General features: G+C 39.8%; 1 protein-coding gene across 5 annotated transcripts in view; it reads right to left on the reverse strand.

Annotated features, from left to right (window-relative positions):
* The window catches only part of LOC127431253 (neurexin-2-like), a 599363-nt gene that overhangs the window by 82934 nt on the left and 498076 nt on the right, over positions 1-18353 (reverse strand). For all 5 annotated transcript variants that reach the window (XM_051681607.1, XM_051681606.1, XM_051681610.1 and 2 more), the window contains one exon: positions 7284-7465. In XM_051681607.1, coding sequence (XP_051537567.1) covers positions 7284-7465 — 182 coding nt within the window. The remainder of the gene's footprint in view (positions 1-7283; positions 7466-18353) is intronic.

Genomic DNA, 18353 nt, shown 5'->3' on the forward strand with positions numbered 1-18353 from the left:
CTCTGAAACTCACAAACCCACTAACAACTAACAAACACCAGTTTCAGACCAGCACTTCTGAACAAAACCAAATCAGAATAAACCAAATCATAAAAGAAAGCAAAAATTCATATTTGGACCATTGGGAAAATGAAAGAAAAGACCAAAGCAAATTGGAATGTTATCGGGCCCTAAACAGAAAGTATAATCTGGCAGAATATCTCTACACTGTAACAGATCCAAAACAGAGACGGATCCTCACCAAATACAGGCTCTGTGATCACAGTCTGGCCATAGAAAAAGGCAGACACAGACAAACATGGCTTCCAATGGAAGAGCGAGTCTGTGCTCACTGTGACACTGGTGAGGTCGAGACAGAGACACACTTTCTCCTTCACTGTGAGAAATTTACAGAGGTGAGAGAGAAATACTTTGACAAACTCTCAAACCTCATGCCACAGTTTTCCAGTTCAGCAGAAACAGATCAAATGCAGGTGTCACTGGGGGAGGACAATCAAGCATCAGTTGCAGAAAAATTCATTTTTGAAATGCACACCTTAAGAAACAAAAGTACTGCCTTACTGTACTTCAGTCACATTATTTTTATTGTATTTTATTTTTACGTTCATAATGTCTTATTAAATGCTTATTTTATTTTATATTGTAGAGTGTATAATGTTATTATAGTTTCCCTATCTGGCAGTCACTCGATGTTGTGCCAATGTAGTGACACTAGGGGTCACTCTTGGGAGAAACACCTCTGCTTTTTTGAAAAAAGGCCAATGGGAATTGGCAAATAGAATTTGTATGCCACTCCCCCGGACATACAGGTATAAAAGGAGCTGGTATGCAACCACTCATACAGATTTTCTCTTTGGAGCCGAGCGGTTGTATTCAGTGCACTGAATTCAATTCCCTCCAATTACGCACCTAAAAACTGCTGGATTTATGGCACATTTCAGCGGCTTCTCCCCCTCTGCACCCGTGGAGTGCAGAGAACACCCCTGGGCGCTTCGGCAGAGTGGAAATAGATGCGCTGGCACACAGTTGGCCCCCTGGACTACGCAAATACACGTTTCCCCAGTGGTAGACACGATCACTCAGGCTAGGGCTCCCTCTACGAGGCGCCTGTATGCCTTGAAGTGGCGTATGCTCGCTAAGTGGTGTTCTTCCCAACGCGAAGACCCCCAGAGATGCGCAGTTGGATCGGTGCTTTCCTTCCTGCAGGAGAGGCTTGAGGGGCGGCTGTCCCCCTCCACCTTGAAGGTGTATGTAGCCGCTATTTTGGCTCATCACGATGCAGTAGATGGTAAGTACTTGGGGAAGCACGACTTGATCATCAGGTTCCTGAGAGACGCTAGGAGGTTGAATCTCTCCAGACCGCGCCTTGTCCCCTCGTGGGACCGCTCTGTAGTCCTTCGGGGTCTACGGGAAGCTCCCTTTGAGCCCTTGGAGTCAGCTGAGCTTAAGGCACTCTCTTTGAAGACTGCCCTCCTGACTGCGCTCACTTCCATCATGAGGGTAGGGGACTCGTAGCGAATCATGCCTGGAGTTCGGTCCGGGTTACGCTCACGTGATCCTGCGACCCCGACCGGGCTATGTGCCCAAGGTTCCCACGACCCCTTTTAGGGATCAGGTGGTGAACCTGCAAGCACTGCCCCAGGAGGAGGCAGACCCAGGCTTGGCATTGCTGTGTCCGGTGCGAGATTTACGCATCTATTTGGATCACAAGCAGAGCTTTAGAAGCTCCGAGCAGCACTTTGTTTGCTTTGGTGGACAGCGGAAAGGAAGCGCTGTCTCCAAACAGAGGAACGCCCACTGGGTCATTGACACCATCGCGATGGAATATCTGGCTCAGGATGTGCCACCCCCAGCAGGGTTACGAGCCCACTCTACCAGGAGTGTGGCGGCCTCCTGGGCCCTGGCCAGTGGCGCCTCTTTGGCAGACATCTGCAGAGCAGCGAGCTGGGCAGCACCCAACGCCTTTGTGAGGTTCTACAATCTCCGGGTTGAGCCAGTCTCGTCAAGTGTATTGGCAGGCACGAGCAGGTAAGTTCCGGGACAGCTGGCCGGGTGTACCGCTTGCGCATAGCGCCTTTCCCCTCCCTTGAGGTGAAGACGTGCACTTTTGACTCCCAGTCGTGTTCACAGACTGTGATCCCTGGATGACTTTTCTCCTTAGCCCTGTGGCAGTTGAGTTTTCAGAGAAACTCGCTGCCGGCCCAGTACGTGCGCTAATGAGGCCCTGTACTGAGGTAGGTGCTCCACATGTGCTGGTTCCCCAAAGGCGACCCCGTGTGATATCTTCTGCAAAATCGTTTCCCTGTCGGTAAACTGCGTCTTCCTTGGGTAGAGGCTCCTCTGCCCCCGGTTGCCATGCTTTGTAGAAACTCCTCCACCTTCGGGTAGGACCTACCATGGGACCTCTCCACATGACATACTTCTGACAAGACTCGGTAAGACCATGTGACGTAATCCACTCAAAATACCCCCCCCTCCCTTTTTGGGCGAGGTGTGGTCTTCGTGGTGTCTTCCCCTTGGGAGGGACACCCCCCGACATAGACACTTATGGCTCCCAGTCGGTTTTTGGGGAGAAAAAAGAGGAAAAGAGGCCTCGGCTGGGCTAGCCTGTCCCTATTGTTGGGCAGTCGACTTGTTCCCGAAGGACCATTTGACATTCATAAGAGCGTTAGGGGAGGTTACGTGACGGCCTGGTGCGCTGGCTATGAGGCACACAGCGGTCTGCCCATCTCACACCGCCAGTCCACGTAACACAGTTCGGATAGTTGTGGTGTTTTGTATAGGGACCCCTAGTGTCACTACATTGGCACAACGTCGAGTGAGTGACAGATAGGGAACGTCATGGTTACTTTCGTAACCTCCGTTCCCTGATGGAGGGAACAAGTCGTTGTGTCCCTCTTGCCACAATTCTGAACTACCTGCTGAAATGGCTGGGACCTGGTCTTGGCTCCTCAGCACAAAACCTGAATGAGTGGTTGCATACCAGCTCCTTTTATACCCATATGTCTGGGGGGGTGGCATGCAAATTCAACTCGCCAATTCCCATTGGCCTTTTTTCAAAAAAGCAGAGGTGTTTGGGGCTCCCAAGTGTGACCCCTAGTGTCACTACATCGACACAACATCTTGTTCCCTCCATCAGGGAACGGAGGTTACGAAAGTAACGATGACGTTTTATTTTATTTTATTCATTACCTGGCACCTTATTTTAATTCTATTTTTATTGTTATTTGTTACTGTTTTATTATTATTATTTGCCTTTTCATTATCTGTTTTGTGTATTAATGCTTTGGCAATATTGTATGTAATGCCAATAAAGTTCTTTAAATTGAAATTGTAGAGAGAATGATTTATTTCAGCTTTTATTCCTTTCATCACATTTCCAGTGGGTCAGAAGTTTACATACACTTTGTTAGTATTTGGTAACATTGCCTTTAAATTGTTTAACTTGGGTCAAATGTTTTGGGTAGCCTTCCACAAGCTTCTCACAATAAGTTGCTGGAATTGTGGCCCATTCCTCCAGACAGAATTGGTGTAACTGAGTCAGGTTTGTAGGCCTCCTTGCTCGCACATGCTTTTTCAGTTCGGATTGAGGTCAGGGCTTTGTGATGGCCACTCCAATACCTTGACTTTGTTGTCCTTAAGCCATTTTGCATCAACTTTGGAAGTATGCTTGGGGTCATTATCCATTTGGAAGACCCATTTGCGATTGAGCTTTAACTTCCTGGCTGATGTCTTGAGATGTTGCTTCAATATATCCACATAATTTTCCTTCCTCATGATGCCATCTATTTTGTGAAGTGCACCAGTCCCTCCTGCAGCAAAACACCCCCACAAAATGATGCTGCCACCCCCATGCTTCACCGTTGGGATGGTGTTCTTCAGCTTGCAAGCCTCACCCTTTTTCCTCCAAACATAACAATGGTCATTATGGCCAAACAGTTCAAATTTTGTTTCATTAGACCAGAGGATATTTCTCCAAAAATTGTGCACTTGCAAACTGTAGTCTGTTTTAGAGCAGTGGCTTCTTCCTTGCTGAGCAGTCTTTCAGGTTATGTTGATATAGGGCTCGTTTTACTGTGGATATAGATACTTGTCTACCTGTTTCCTCCAGCATCTTCACAAGAACCTTTGCTGTTGTTCTGGGATTGATTTGCACATTTCGCTCCAAACCACATTCATCTCAAGGAGACAGAATGCATCTCCTTCCTAAGCGGTATGATGGCCACATGGTCCCATGGTGTTTATACTTGCGTACTATAGTTTGTACAGATGAATGTGGTACCTTCAAGCATTTGGAAATTGCTCCCAAGGATGAACCAGACTTGTGGAGGTCCACAATTTTTTTTCTGAGCTCTTGGCTGATTTCTTTTGATTTTCCCATGATGTCAAGCAAAGAGGCACTGAGTTTGAAGGTAGGCCTTAAAATACATCCACAGGTACACCTCCAATTCAGTACACCTCCTATCAGAAGCTAATTGGCTAATTGCCTATAGGCTTGACATAATTTTCTGGAATTTTACAAGCTGCTTAAAGGTACAGTTAACTTAGTGTATGTAAACATCTGACCCACTGGAACTGTGATATAGTCAGTTAAAAGTGAAACAGTCTTTCTGTAAACAGTTGTTGGAAAAATTACTCACGTCATGCACAAAGTAAATGTCCTAAACGACTTGCCAAAACTATAGTTTGCTAATATTAAATCTGTGGAATGGCTAAAAAATTAGTTTTAATTACCTCAACCCAAGTGTATGTAAACTTCTGACTTCAACTGTACATGAAAATAATACAATAAAATGTATTCCAGTGTTTATTTATTGATAGCAGTGTGTTAAACCTGCCTTAATTCTTTTTTACTAGATTTTTAATGTGTTTTAGATTTTTCATTTCATCTTCTTGGCAACAATAGCTGTTTGGTTAAAATATTGTACCTAAAAAATTACCTTTTAAAGGGACAGTTCGCTCAAAAATTAAAATTTTGTCATCAATAACTCACCCTCATGCCATCCCAGATGTGTATGAATTGCTTTCTTCTGCTGAACACAAATGAAGATTTTTAAATGAATATCTCAGCTCTGTAGGTCCATACAACGCAAGTGAATGGGTGCCAAACATTTTTATGCTCCAAATAGCACATACAGGCATCATAAAAGTAATCCATATGACTCCACTGTTTTAATCCATATCTTAAGAAGTGATATGGTAGGTGTGGTCAGATCGACATTTAAGTAATTTTGCTTCTCCCTGCCCATTAGGGGGCAGTCTGCATGAAGAATGTGATTCACCAAAAACACAAAAGAAGAATGTAAAAGTGATCTGTTTCTCACCCACACCTATCAAATTGCTTCTGAAGATATGGATTTAACCACTGGAGTTGTATGGATTGTACTGATTTACAGTATGTGATTTTTGGAGCTTCATAATCTTGGCACCCATTCACTTTCATTGTGAGGACCTACAAAGCAGAGATATTCTTTTAAAAATCTTAATTTGAATTCAGCAGAAGAAAGTCATACACATCTGGGATGGCATAAGGGTAAACGATGAGAGAATTTTTATTTTTGGGTGAACTATTCCTTTCATTTTCATTGTATAGAAAATAGAGTTGTGTAAACATTCTTCAAAATGTCTCCTCTTGTGCACCACAGATAAAAGAAAGTCATATAGATTCAGAACGACATGAGGGTCAGATTAATCAAATATCATCCATCAAAAGTCTGAAAAATATATAATTTTTTAAAGCTATATCGTCCAACCCTATATTCCAACACTGATAAATCAGAGAAAAAGGAATCAGATCTGAAACATCCCACACAGATCCATCCTTTAATCCACAGAAAAGACAGCTCTTGTGCTTTGTGCCTGCAACCAGAGGAATGAGTTTCTGAAAACAAGCCCCAGTCTGTGTCTGGCAGAGCAGCTGCTCTCAGACTGTTTATGGCTGGGCTGCCATGGAGGCTCACGGTGTGAAAGTCGACAATTTACGCTGAATTAATTATTCATTCAGAGGAACCTTATTAAAATGCATCTATTTTTACTCCCTTGAAATATAATGGCAAGTAATAAGCCAAGAGGTCGAGGCATTTACAAGCTTGATCTACCATCATACTATCTCAGCCCTATGTTGTTTAAATTGGCTAACTTCATATGAACGGACATGATGTTTTCTTTATAAACTGAGCAGGGATTATTGATTAAATAATTTTTGTTTTATAATCTTCCCCTATCTTCCCCTTTATATTTTTATAAAAGCCATTTTGCATCAGTTTCCCAGTCAGCAGTTCTAAACATCCCCTAACTGAGAAACTGGCAAAAGCAAAGACTACATCAGTACCACTGTTCGCATCAAAGCCTCCAGACAAAATGCAAACTACAGCTTTAACAAGGCAGAATGTATCTTGCTTTAAAATTCCAGGATGTCAGTGTTAATTATCAGATTTCTATCAAGTCTGGTTGGACCTCTCTCTTTAAAAAAATGCTGTCCTGGTTGAGAAATATATTTTTGGGGCATTTTATGTCACTTTGTTGACAGGGATAGTAGAGAGAGGACAGGAAATGATAGGGAGAACAGGGGGGAATGGAGCTGGAAAATGAGGCAAACCAGCCTTGAAATTGTGTCGCCAGCATGATCATCACAGCTCAGTGGGTAGGGCATATGCACTAACTGTTAGCTCATAGATCCAACTTAAATGAATACAAAATATTTCCATATTGAATAACATAATATTTCCACAATGTGTAGGCAATTCTGCTGAATAAAGATAATAATATAATGTGTTAATCAATACTTATTACATGGCTCTTTGGAATACTCAATTCTTGTTTTTTCTCAATACTCAAATCTTCTTTTTTTTTTACACTGTGTTATTCACTTGTATTACTCTGTGGCCTCTTTCTTCTCACATAATCAAAATTTCAACTCAAATCAGTATTTTATGGCCAATTATTTATTCATGTGTTAAGTAGCCGTGTAATAAGCCGGATAATGTAGTCAGATGGTCATTATTGCAAAATAAACCCCTCAGGATGATACAATACCCATTTGTTTCATGTCCAGTTCCTGACCAGTCTTTTGGGGTTGATTTTTAGCGATAATGACCTGTGGACTTCTACATTATCCTTACACAACATAACCTGAAATAACATTCCAAAATGGATTTGAGAAACCTTTGCATACAGTTATAAAGCAAACTGAGCTACAATTATGAACACATTACAATAATTTGGCGAAATGCAGGAAAATACATAGTCCAATTAAGAAGACAAAATGGAGCTGTAATACTCACAATGTGCAACTGCAGGTAGTCTCCAAGGCCCTGGCTGCTCTCTACCTGCACCAGGATGGCATCACTCTGCTGTGTGCTGAAGCCCACGGCCAACCGGTCTGCCCTGGTGCTTGGCCGATCATTGTGGGCCCAGGTGTATGTGATGAGCGCTCCTCCTCTGCCAAAAATATATGTGGTCCCAGCTGCCAAATGGAGAAATGAAAGCAAAAACAAGACATGAAGCATAAGCTTCACAGTTCAAAAAGTTTACAAGAGATAAACAAAAGAATGACAAGAGAGAATCAGGAGCAGCAGCACAGCAGGAGGGATGGAACAATGTGGATGTGTGAGGAAAGATGGATGCTAAAGAACCCTCTCACATTGCACAAGATAAAAGTGCTTCTGTCTTTAAATTACCATCTGTTATGATGTGCCTTGAATGTACATTTATAACATGTTTCGTCAGTGACAAATATATCATCCAGAGGACCATTATTTCAGAGAAACACATTCAACATTGTTATGTAGAGGTGGGGGAAATAATCGCTATTTGAAAGTATTGTGATATCTGACTTCTGACTTCCTGAGCACAGCACTTATCAGATTTACAAATGACTTGCTCTTATCATCTGATTGGAGCTGCAATTCTCTTCCAGAACTTTTAGATCTTAGTGCTGTCTTCAACACCATAGATCATGACATTCTCTTGAATAGGCTTGAGAATTATGTTGGCATTTGTGAACTTGCATTAGCGTGGTTTAGTTCCTATTTAGCGACCGCTACCACTTTGTCTGTGTAAACGAGGAATTGTCATATCAAACAAAGGTTAAGTATGGAGTGCCACAGGGATCAATTTTAGGGCCTCTGCTTTTCTCCTTATACATGCTTACCCATGGAGATATTATCAGGAATTGTGGAATAAGTTTCCACTGTTATGCCGACGATACCCAATGAAATTTCACAATTCTCCAAATTAGCAGAGTGTATCAATGAAATCAAAGATTGGATGGCCAGAAATTTCCTTCTACTCAATTCCGACAAAACAGAGGTACTAATTATTGGACCAAATACCTCTAAAAATAAGCAGCTAAAATACAATTTGACTCTCGATGGATGTGCCGTTACATCGTCTTCTACAGCGAAGAACTTAGGTGTTATATTTTATACAAATCTGTCCTTTGAAAATCTAATTTCCAATGTTTGTAGAACAGCATTCTTCTACCTCAGAAATATTGCTAAGTTACGACACATGCTCTGTGTTGCTGATGCCGAAAAACTAATTAATGCATTCATGAATTCAATACTAGATTAATGTAATACATTACTGGGAGGATGTCCTGCAAGTTCAACCCAGAATGCGCTTCGTGATATGCTGGTTTGGGAATCTGCTAAATAAGCAATAGGCCTGAGGTTATGGAGCTCTAACATTATTTTAGTGAAGTTGCAAACCTTATAACCTCATAAATGCAAAGTATTAATCAAAGTTAAGAACGAAGAAATCGAAAGGGAGTGTGGAGAGACCGTGAGAATGAGCAAATATTCCTTTTGGAATCGTAAGCGTCACATTGCCAGAGAGCACGAGGATGTGCTACGAGATGTAGTGCAGCAAAAGGTGAGCTAGTAGGCTATATTACTATTCGATAATAAATTAATAGATAAGTAATGTATCTTGTTGTTTTGCCATCATGTTAGTGCAGCTGCCAGCTAGATGCAAGCCCGGTTCTGCGGGGTTGCGAACGTTAGAACACCCTCAATTGAATATGTAAGCTTAATAATACGGTATATTGGCGAAGCATTTTGCCTTGAATCCCGGCTTACACACGCACAAAACCAATAAACATGTATGATCTTGCAGATCAGTGTGTCCTAATTTGCAGGTGGAGCATTCTGCTTTCATGCCTCTATTGTACAATTGAGCATTTGATTAGTAAAGATTTCCGCTCTCGCATAGAGAATTTCATAGCAGAATTATCTCACTTAATCGACCACCTGTTGCTTTTGATTTCTGCTTCGGGATAAAGTGGCTCATAACTGCTGGTCTGTTTCCCAAAGCCAAATCCACACCTTAACGAGAAGTGAAACGTAAAAGAAATGATTCTAGATTAGTCTTCCGACATCGCTTGCTGCATTCATGTGCAGAGAAAAAACCTCTAATTGATTGTACATTAGAAAAAAACAAAACATTTCTTAAACGAAGGCAGTGTAATTTGTGAATTAAATAATTTTTATTTGTTTTAGGATCATTAAACCTGATTTCATCTAATATATACACTACCGGTCAAAAGTTTAGAAACACTTACTCATTCTTTATTCTAATTTTTATTCTCACATTTTAGAATAATAGTAAAGTCATTAAAACTGTGGAATAACATAAATGGAACTATGGGAATTATGTTGTGACTAAACAAAATCCAAAATAAATCAAAACTGTGTTATATTTTAGCATCTTCAAAGTAGTCACACTTTGCCTAGAATTTGCAGACATGTACTCTTGACATTTTCTCAACCAACTTCTTGAGGTATCACCCGGGGATGCTTTTTAAACAGTATTGAAGGAGATCCTGTCTATGTTGGGCACTTATTGGCTGCTTTTCTTTATTATTTGGTCCAAGTCATCAATTTCAAAAACTATTTTTTTTTTTTTATTACATTTTAGTTTTAAAATGAAATAAATTAATATGGTAGCACAATTATATTTTAGTCTACAAAACTAATTTCAAACATTTAAGCATACGCCTTCAGATCAAAAGATTTTTAAGATCATGAGAAACATTTCAGTCAAGTGTTTCAAAACTTTTGACCGGTAGTGTATATTGGACAAAATCTCACTTTATGCAGGACAAATATTTTTTTATTTGTTAAATCCATGGTTAAACCTCGCTGTACATATAAAAAGCGCATGCACAAAACATGATCGTTTGACGCATATAAAGTCCAGATTCACTTTATAATGCTTTAAAAATATCAAGGAAAAAGTGTCAGGTTTGTGTGTGTTTGTTTATGTTTTTCATGTCTTTTATTTTGAAAGTTTAGTTCCTGTTTCATGTCATGTGGTTCCCTGGTCATGTGATTTCGTGTTTCCCTCCATGTGTCTTGTTTTCATTTTTTAATTGTCTTGTTTACTCATTATCAGTTCTAGTTTGTCATTGGTTTAGTTTAATAGTCTTGTTATCTTGTTTATAGTTCTGTCTGTTCATTGGTTTTCTTGTTACCCATGTCTGTGTATTTAAGCCCTCATGTTTGCCATTGTTTCTTGTCAGGTATTGTTAATGTAACATAGTCAAGTCAATGTAACGTAACATAGTCAAGTCTTCATGTTTTTGGTTATCACTTATGTAAATAAACTGCACTTGGGTTCTTCATGTCTTCATCGTCTGCCTGTCATTGCTGCTAAGTGAACATTACACAAAGGGGGCACATGGTATATAATAATTAGTATATAAATAACCACAGTCCTTTAGATTGCGTATGATTCGTACATATAAAATTGTAGGGAATATTAATAAAGCAACAACACTGAAAAAGAACATTCACTGCTGTTTTCTGGATAACTTAATACACCCTTTAAAACAAAATTAGAAATTGCTGATTTTAATTTACAGACCCAAAGTCTGATAGCATTAAATCAGAAACATATTAATGTATCAAATCTACAGTATATTCATTCCGTGGAGGCAACTGAAAAACAATTATGAATTTCACTTTTACCTGCAGTATTTTTCCTGGTATCAGTCCATGTTTTCATTATTGCCATAAAGGACTCGAACAAACTTTAAAGTTGAGAAGATTGTGGTTTTCTGGGTTGGTTGTATCACTCGGGTCCAGTTTAAACTGAAAAGCGCAAATCTGCACATATGCGAGTTTCCGTGCCAATGCACATGTTTTATCACTTGTAGAGGCATGTTTGATGACTTGTTTAAAGTAAATAAAGGTAATTTAGAACTGAAATTATTTAAGGCATTATTTGAAGATGTTTAATGACATAAGTGCAAACAGAGACCTATTTGACTGATTACAAATGATAAGGAAGGTCTGGTTGACCCGATTATCTAACAGCATTTGTAAACCAGTCCAAAATAAATAGCGAGATTTTATATACAAAAACACAACAATACAGTCACATAATTTCAGACGTGTACGTTACTAATCATTTGATAATTTAATAAATGTCGGCCTATAGTCTATATTTCACCCAGAGGGGCACCTCAGCCCATGTGGGTAAAGGGGCAGTTGCTTGGGCCACTGTAGCTACCCCCTGTGTGCATATTTGGAACCAAGTATACTACAGAGAAATTTAATGTTGGAGCGGGATTTGAGCAAACACTTTTTTACTGGTGAGCGGTACTTGAGCGGAGCATCAGCTTAGGCCATGAGCAGCTGAGCGGCGCGCACGTGCATGGAGCGGGTTATTGAGCGGAGTGTCACACCGCTCCACTTCTGCACTTCTGAATGAACTTCTGCAGTTAATCCAGGATGGACTTCAAAAGACATTAGTGATTAATCTTACAGTTCATACACAATCTTTGTTTAAACACTGGCCCTTAACACTTAGTTTAATAATTTTAAACCATGACTTGCACAGCACACAAATAACTAATATTGGCATTATATTCATGCTGTTTAGCCAGAGGGGAACTGGCCCCCACAGTGAGCCTGGTTTTTCCCAAGGTTATTTTTCTCTATTAACCAACATCTTATGGAGTTTTGTGTTCCTTGCCACAGTCGCCTTCGGCTTGCTCACTGGGGTTATAAATACAATTTTTATTTAATTATTTAATTATTTATTTTTAGACACAATTTACAATTATATTTAATCAAACTACACAATGATGACTCTAAGAAATATTACGGTTTAATTTTCTGTTACTGCATGATTTTCTGTAAAGCTGCTTTGAAACACTGTGTGTTGTGAAAAGCGCTATACCAATAAAAATGACTTGACTTGATATTTTACTTCACAATAGAGTACTGATATTCTTACACCAATAATCAATATTTTACATTTTTCACATACATTTTGGGGTAAAAAAGAGACTAAGCACCTCTAATAACAAGTGTCTGAATAGACAAAAGTACTGTGGCATTAGGTCAACACACACTTGGTTATTTAAATTTGACCAAAATGTAAACTCAGAACGAGCCAATAATATACTGTAAGTCTACAACTAGTTTCACTGGTAAGGATTTTCGTCATGGTAGACTGGAAGGATTGGAAGGATTTTTTTGCTACAATAAACATGCTTGAATCAAGGTATGCTATTTGCTCATGTTCACTCAAGACGTGTCTATTCTCTATGCCATTTCTATGGCTCTTTAGTAGCAGCAAGTTCTGAACTCATTGCCACCCCCATTTTTTTAAGCTAAAATGTATTGCACTAGCCCTGAAAGGCAGAGCCCATTCCTCTGCAAACTTTCGCAAACCTCATTGCTTTCTTGTTGCTCTTGTCCTTCTGCTGCATAGAAATGAGGATCTGAAATGGAGCCATGGCCATGCCGTGTCAGCGTGGTAAGAAATCACTGTGAGCAGGAAGGATGCCCAACATGCTTTAAACTGGCATACTAACGGTGCTGAAACAGCTCCAGAGAGTAACCTGGACAACTGCGTTGATCAGTTTTCCAGGGTAAAATGAGAGGCTCTAATATGAACTGCCACACTGTTGAAGTCAAATGGCACAAAAATGGACTGAGTTAATAAAGTCCATCTATATGTAATAGTCCAGGCAGGTAGGGGTGGATTTAGGCATGGGTGACATGGGCAGCAAGATTTGAAAATACTGTGATCACAAGTGATCTTCCACTTTTTTCTTCAAATCTCACCTAAGCACTGAGATGCCAAAGTGGAGCCACCTGTCATTTCTGGCACTTGTGGTCATCTAATTGAGCAAACAGAAGAGGTGTGGGGAATGTAATTAACTGATCTGGCGAATGGTCCCCTGGCAGGCTGCGGGTTACAGAATGTTCAACACCTGCTCATGAAAGCTGCTAACCAACTTGTTGAGTTTGGGCTGTGAGGCATCACAATTCCTGCTTGCACCATTGAACGGAAAAAAATGTGGTAAGGGTTATTATCAAAACCTAAAACACATGGGATCAATCAGGCTTATCCTTGTATACTGGGCTAAAAACAAGGACAGATTATGGTCCAGTGAGTCTTTGGAGGCCACCTCTTGTAGCCTCACACACTGTTTTCACAAGGGATTAAACAAATTAGAAAATGAGATCTAATTGTGACTTTACATTTCACAATTGCTACCTGAAATCTTGTCTTTATTATATATCTTGTCAATATTTTTTTTCTTTTTCTCTTAATTCAGTCTTTATTTAACATTTTTTGTTTGAAAATGCATTGATTTTCGTATGTTTAATCCTCTCGTCCACACTAGAACATTATTTTCCATGGAGATTTTGGAAAATGCTTTCCATTACCACTTCCTTTGGAAAATGATGATGTTAAGAAACTAAAAACAGAGTTTTTAAACGAAGATGGATTAGTGTTGATGTGGCATAAGTATTACAACTTTTGCTTTTCATAATTCCAACTTTATATTTTGCAAATGTGAAATATCAAGGCTGAAAATTGATGGACATTTATAGTATCTTACTGCCTTAAGACACATTCAAGCACTATTTCTCTTTATCAGTTTTGCATTTGCAGTACTTTGTTTTCAGGTGTCAGACTACTACAGGCATCTTTGCTCGAGGCCCCAGTGCACGGGCCATATTCCAACCTTGGCTGAGGGGTCTGTATCAGTCTACCTCAATATATCAACCATATAATGAGCTAGATTCCCCATGTGACTCAAGTAGAATGTTAAACCAAGGATATTTATTTCTGGGACACTAAGCTTCACAGCAGAGTTGAAACTTAATCACTGCTATCATGATGCAATCAAAAGTGTATACAGTCTCCAAAACACAATCGATTTCCTCATTCAGGCTGATTCAGAAATTTTCGGTCTGGTTATTTTCTAAATACTGGAATGAGATTCCACTCTATATCATTTTGAGGTTGCCCTAAACAAATCAATATCACTTCATATAGGCCTATGGAAATGTTGTCTGACAATATATGGGTTATGACCTGCACTGATTTATCTGCCATTGACAATTGCAGCACAGTTTGACATTATTTGAAACTATGTATCCTTTTTCTCTAGGCGAAACAAAGAAAGGATCATGTTTCTGTAAATAAACTTCTGTAGATCCTGTAGGATGTAGTTACAGTACATTTAAGCCATAACTGTGGACTCAAACTGTGTGCATTACTCTGCAATGCCTCTTTTTCATTCTTTAGTGTGCTGGTACAAGCAAGGGTCAGTGCTTTAAGTCCCTGATAGGTTAAGTATTTGTAAACAGTGTTTAATTCAATAAACAGGCTGAATGAACTGTTCACACACTCAGTCTTTGGGGGAAAAAGGTCTTAGAGGCAAAAATTCAATTTTCTTGCTTCAGTTACTTCCCGCAATTCATCTAAAAAAGACCCGGCCTGTGTACTGAGCAAGATAACATGTCCGGCTTGACTTTCTGGCTTTCCACACTCCCTGAGCCATGTTCCATTTAAAAACTGACAATCACAAAACAACTTTTCTATATTTTTCTGTGTAATTTGACATTAGTAACTGGCTTCCTCTGTCTTTTATTGTAGTTTATGGAAAATGTGGCTTTGAAAGAGAACAGCCCAATGGGACATTTCATTGCTCAGGGTTGCTCTTTGATAGCTCAGGAGATCTAATAGAGTTATGCTTTATTAAAGTATCAGCGTTGTCTTAGATGTTTCTCCTAAAATTCCTCAGATGCATATTGTTTAGTACAGAACAAAAAATTCGAACAACATAGCTCAGATAATATGGTCTTGGAAGAAGTTAATTTTGAAATCTTTGCATTTTTAATGCAGACTTTGATATCTCAGCAAACCGTCCAGTTCATGGAGGTCAGAAAGTGGGGTGCAAATTTTTTTCAAGGTTTCATTTTTTATTGACATCAAATAGGCTTCAGTACTGAAGTACCGAGAAAATATACATGAGCCTAATGTGAACTGTAAACATAATTAGAACATATAACATCAATATGCTTCATCTCCTTTAGAAAATATGAATAAAGGTAGTTCACAACTGCCTTCTGTCTCCATGACATTAACCTCTGTATAAATGGAGAGGTTGGGCGGGGGGTGTGGTTGGGTAAGTCCAAAGTCCCAAAAGTTTGGAACCCTTGCTTTAAACCAAAGCTATGACTTTATAACAACGTTCAATGACATTATATAATGCTAAAAAATCATTAGAACCGCAGCTCTAATTAATGTCATCTCTAAAAGCTGCTTGTCTTAAGAACCTGCAAGTGTGGTTGCTTGTTATTTGATGTAAAAAAAATACAAATAAATAATAAATAATCTGTAGGTCAGAAAGCCTGATTTTAATTAAACAGCTGTTTGGATGCTCTGATGGCAGGAGCGGATGAGTTACGGAAACTAAACTTTTAAAGAATGTGAAACTACATGATTTGGCTTTTTTATGATTACTCTCTGATTAATAAGAATCCACTGTTTACTTTTGGTAAATTCCACAACTCAAAAACCCGTAAGACAATGAATGAACACAAAACAATAACAACACATAAATAAAACTATTTTTTTGCACAGAACTTCCCAAATTAACAGTTCAGCAAAATGATTAATTCTGGCTCTATTCATGCATCTTCAAAACTGGTTTTACATGTTTTTTTTCCCCCTTTAAACAAAGCAAACAGCAATCTCCAATAAAATGTTGGGATTGGGTTTCAGTGAGAGTTGATACCTTTACAGTTCCTGTGAGATGCTGTGATTAGATAAGCTCTGTGTACAGTCTAAAGGGAAGTGAGTTTGAAGCAGTGTAGTTATTTGCTGTGTGTTCCCAGGCGTTCATAGAGGGGGGATATTGGAATCATGTCCAGCGGAGCATGTGTGCACAGACTCAGTCCTTCAGGAACTATGTTTTCTCACAGCGGTGGGGATCAAAGTCAGCAGTCGACACAGACACATGAAAGCAGAGCCAGGGAAATCTACTGATGATAAACACTCAACGGTTGAGCTCTCACACACAGTTTCAAATTTCTTTGTGAATTAATTACTGCAGATATTCAAGTGATGCTGCAGTAATGTGTTAAAGAGCACAGGTATTGCATGGAATAATAATTAAAGAAATATTGCAGTTTACATTGTGGTATTACAGGTACTGCGTTCTTCAAATTAATGGCTTTATCCCACAGGCCTGTTTGATCATAAAATTATGATAGAGTATGTATATTTTTAAAGTGTGTACTATAGAAGATGGTGCAATAAATCATATTATGTAAGGAGGGAAAGACTTTTATCCTTTATGGTATAGATAAAAGTACCACTCTAAAGGTAGGCCACATGCAGTTGGATAGATTTCCTGTTCTGTTTTATTTTTAAGTTAGTATTGTGTGTGGAAATGGTAAATTGTATTAGAAGGAGAAAGATGTTATCTAAGGGATCCTCTATGGTGAAAGGTAGCTTCTTGGTTCGGCATTCGTTTTTGATTTGGTAAGCATATGATACACTATATTGCCAAAAGTATTCGCTCATCTGCCTTTAGATGCATATGAACTTAAGTGACATCCCATTCTTAATCCATAGGGTTTAATATGATGTCAGCCCACCCTTTGCAGCTATAACAGCTTCAACTCTTCTGGGAAGGCTTTCCACAAGGTTTAGGAGTGTGTTTATGGGAGACCATTCTTCCAGAAGCGCATTTGTGAGGTCAGACACTGATGTTGGACGAGAAGGCCTGGTTCGCAGTCTTCGCTCTAATTCATCCCAAAGGTACTCTATCGGGTTGAGGTCAGGACTCTGTGCAGGCCAATCAAGTTCTTCCACACCAAACTCACTCATCCATGTCTTTATGGACCTTGGTTTGTGCACTGGTGCGCAGTCATGTTGGAACAGGAAGGGGCCATCCCCAAACTGTTCCCACAAAGTTGGGAGCATGGAATTGTCCAAAATCTCTTGGTATGCTGAAGCATTCAGAGTTCCTTTCACTGGAACTAAGGGGCCAAGCCCAGCTCCTGAAAAACAACCCCACACCATAATCCCCCCTCCACCAAACTTCACAGTTGGCACAATGCAGTCAGACAAGTACCGTTCTCCTGGCAACCGCCAAACCCAGACTCGTCCATCAGATTGCCAGATGGAGAAGCGTGATTCGTCACTCCAGAGAACGCGTCTCCACTGCTCTAGAGTCCAGTGGCGGAGTGCTTTACACCACTGCATCTGACGCTTTGCATTGCACTTGGTGATGTATGGCTTGGATGCAGCTGCTCGGCCATGGAAACCCATTCCATGAAGCTCTCTATGCACTGTTCTTGAGCTAATCTGAAGGCCACATGAACTTTGGAGGTCTGTAGTGATTGACTCTGCAGAAAGTTGGCGACCTCTGCACACTATGCGCCTCAGCATCCGCTGACCCCGCTCTGTCATTTTACATGGCCTACCACTTTGTGGCTGAGTTGCTGTCATTCCCAATCGCTTCCACTTTGTTATAATACCACTGACAGTTGACTGTGGAATATTTAGTAGCGAGGAAATTTCACGACTGGACTTGTTGCACAGGTGGCATCCTATCACAGTTCCACGCTGGAATTCACTGAGCTCCTGAGAGCGGCCCATTCTTTCACAAATGTTTGTAGAAGCAGTCTGCATGCCTAGGTGCTTCATTTTATACACCTGTGGCCATGGAAGTGATTGGAACACCTGAATTCAATTATTTGGATGGGTGAGCGAATACTTTTGGCAATATAGTGTATTATAGTAGGTGCAGCCTATGTTTAAAATGATTAAAGCCATTAAAAACCGAATGAAGGATAAGAGTGAATATCCCTAAATTGGTCAAGAAATGTCATATTTCACTCCAAGATCAAAAGGCAAAAAGATAGACTGAAAAATAAGAACATATATTTTATATATGTATAAAGTATACAGTTGAAGTCAGAAGTTTACACTTACGTTGAAGTCATTAAAACACATTTTTTTAACCATTCCACAGATTTAATATAAGCAAACTATAGTTTTGGCAAGTCGTTTTGGACATCTACTTTGTG

The sequence above is a fragment of the Myxocyprinus asiaticus genome, chromosome 40 (genome assembly GCF_019703515.2).
Source record: "Myxocyprinus asiaticus isolate MX2 ecotype Aquarium Trade chromosome 40, UBuf_Myxa_2, whole genome shotgun sequence".
NCBI classification, from domain to species: domain Eukaryota; kingdom Metazoa; phylum Chordata; class Actinopteri; order Cypriniformes; family Catostomidae; genus Myxocyprinus; species Myxocyprinus asiaticus.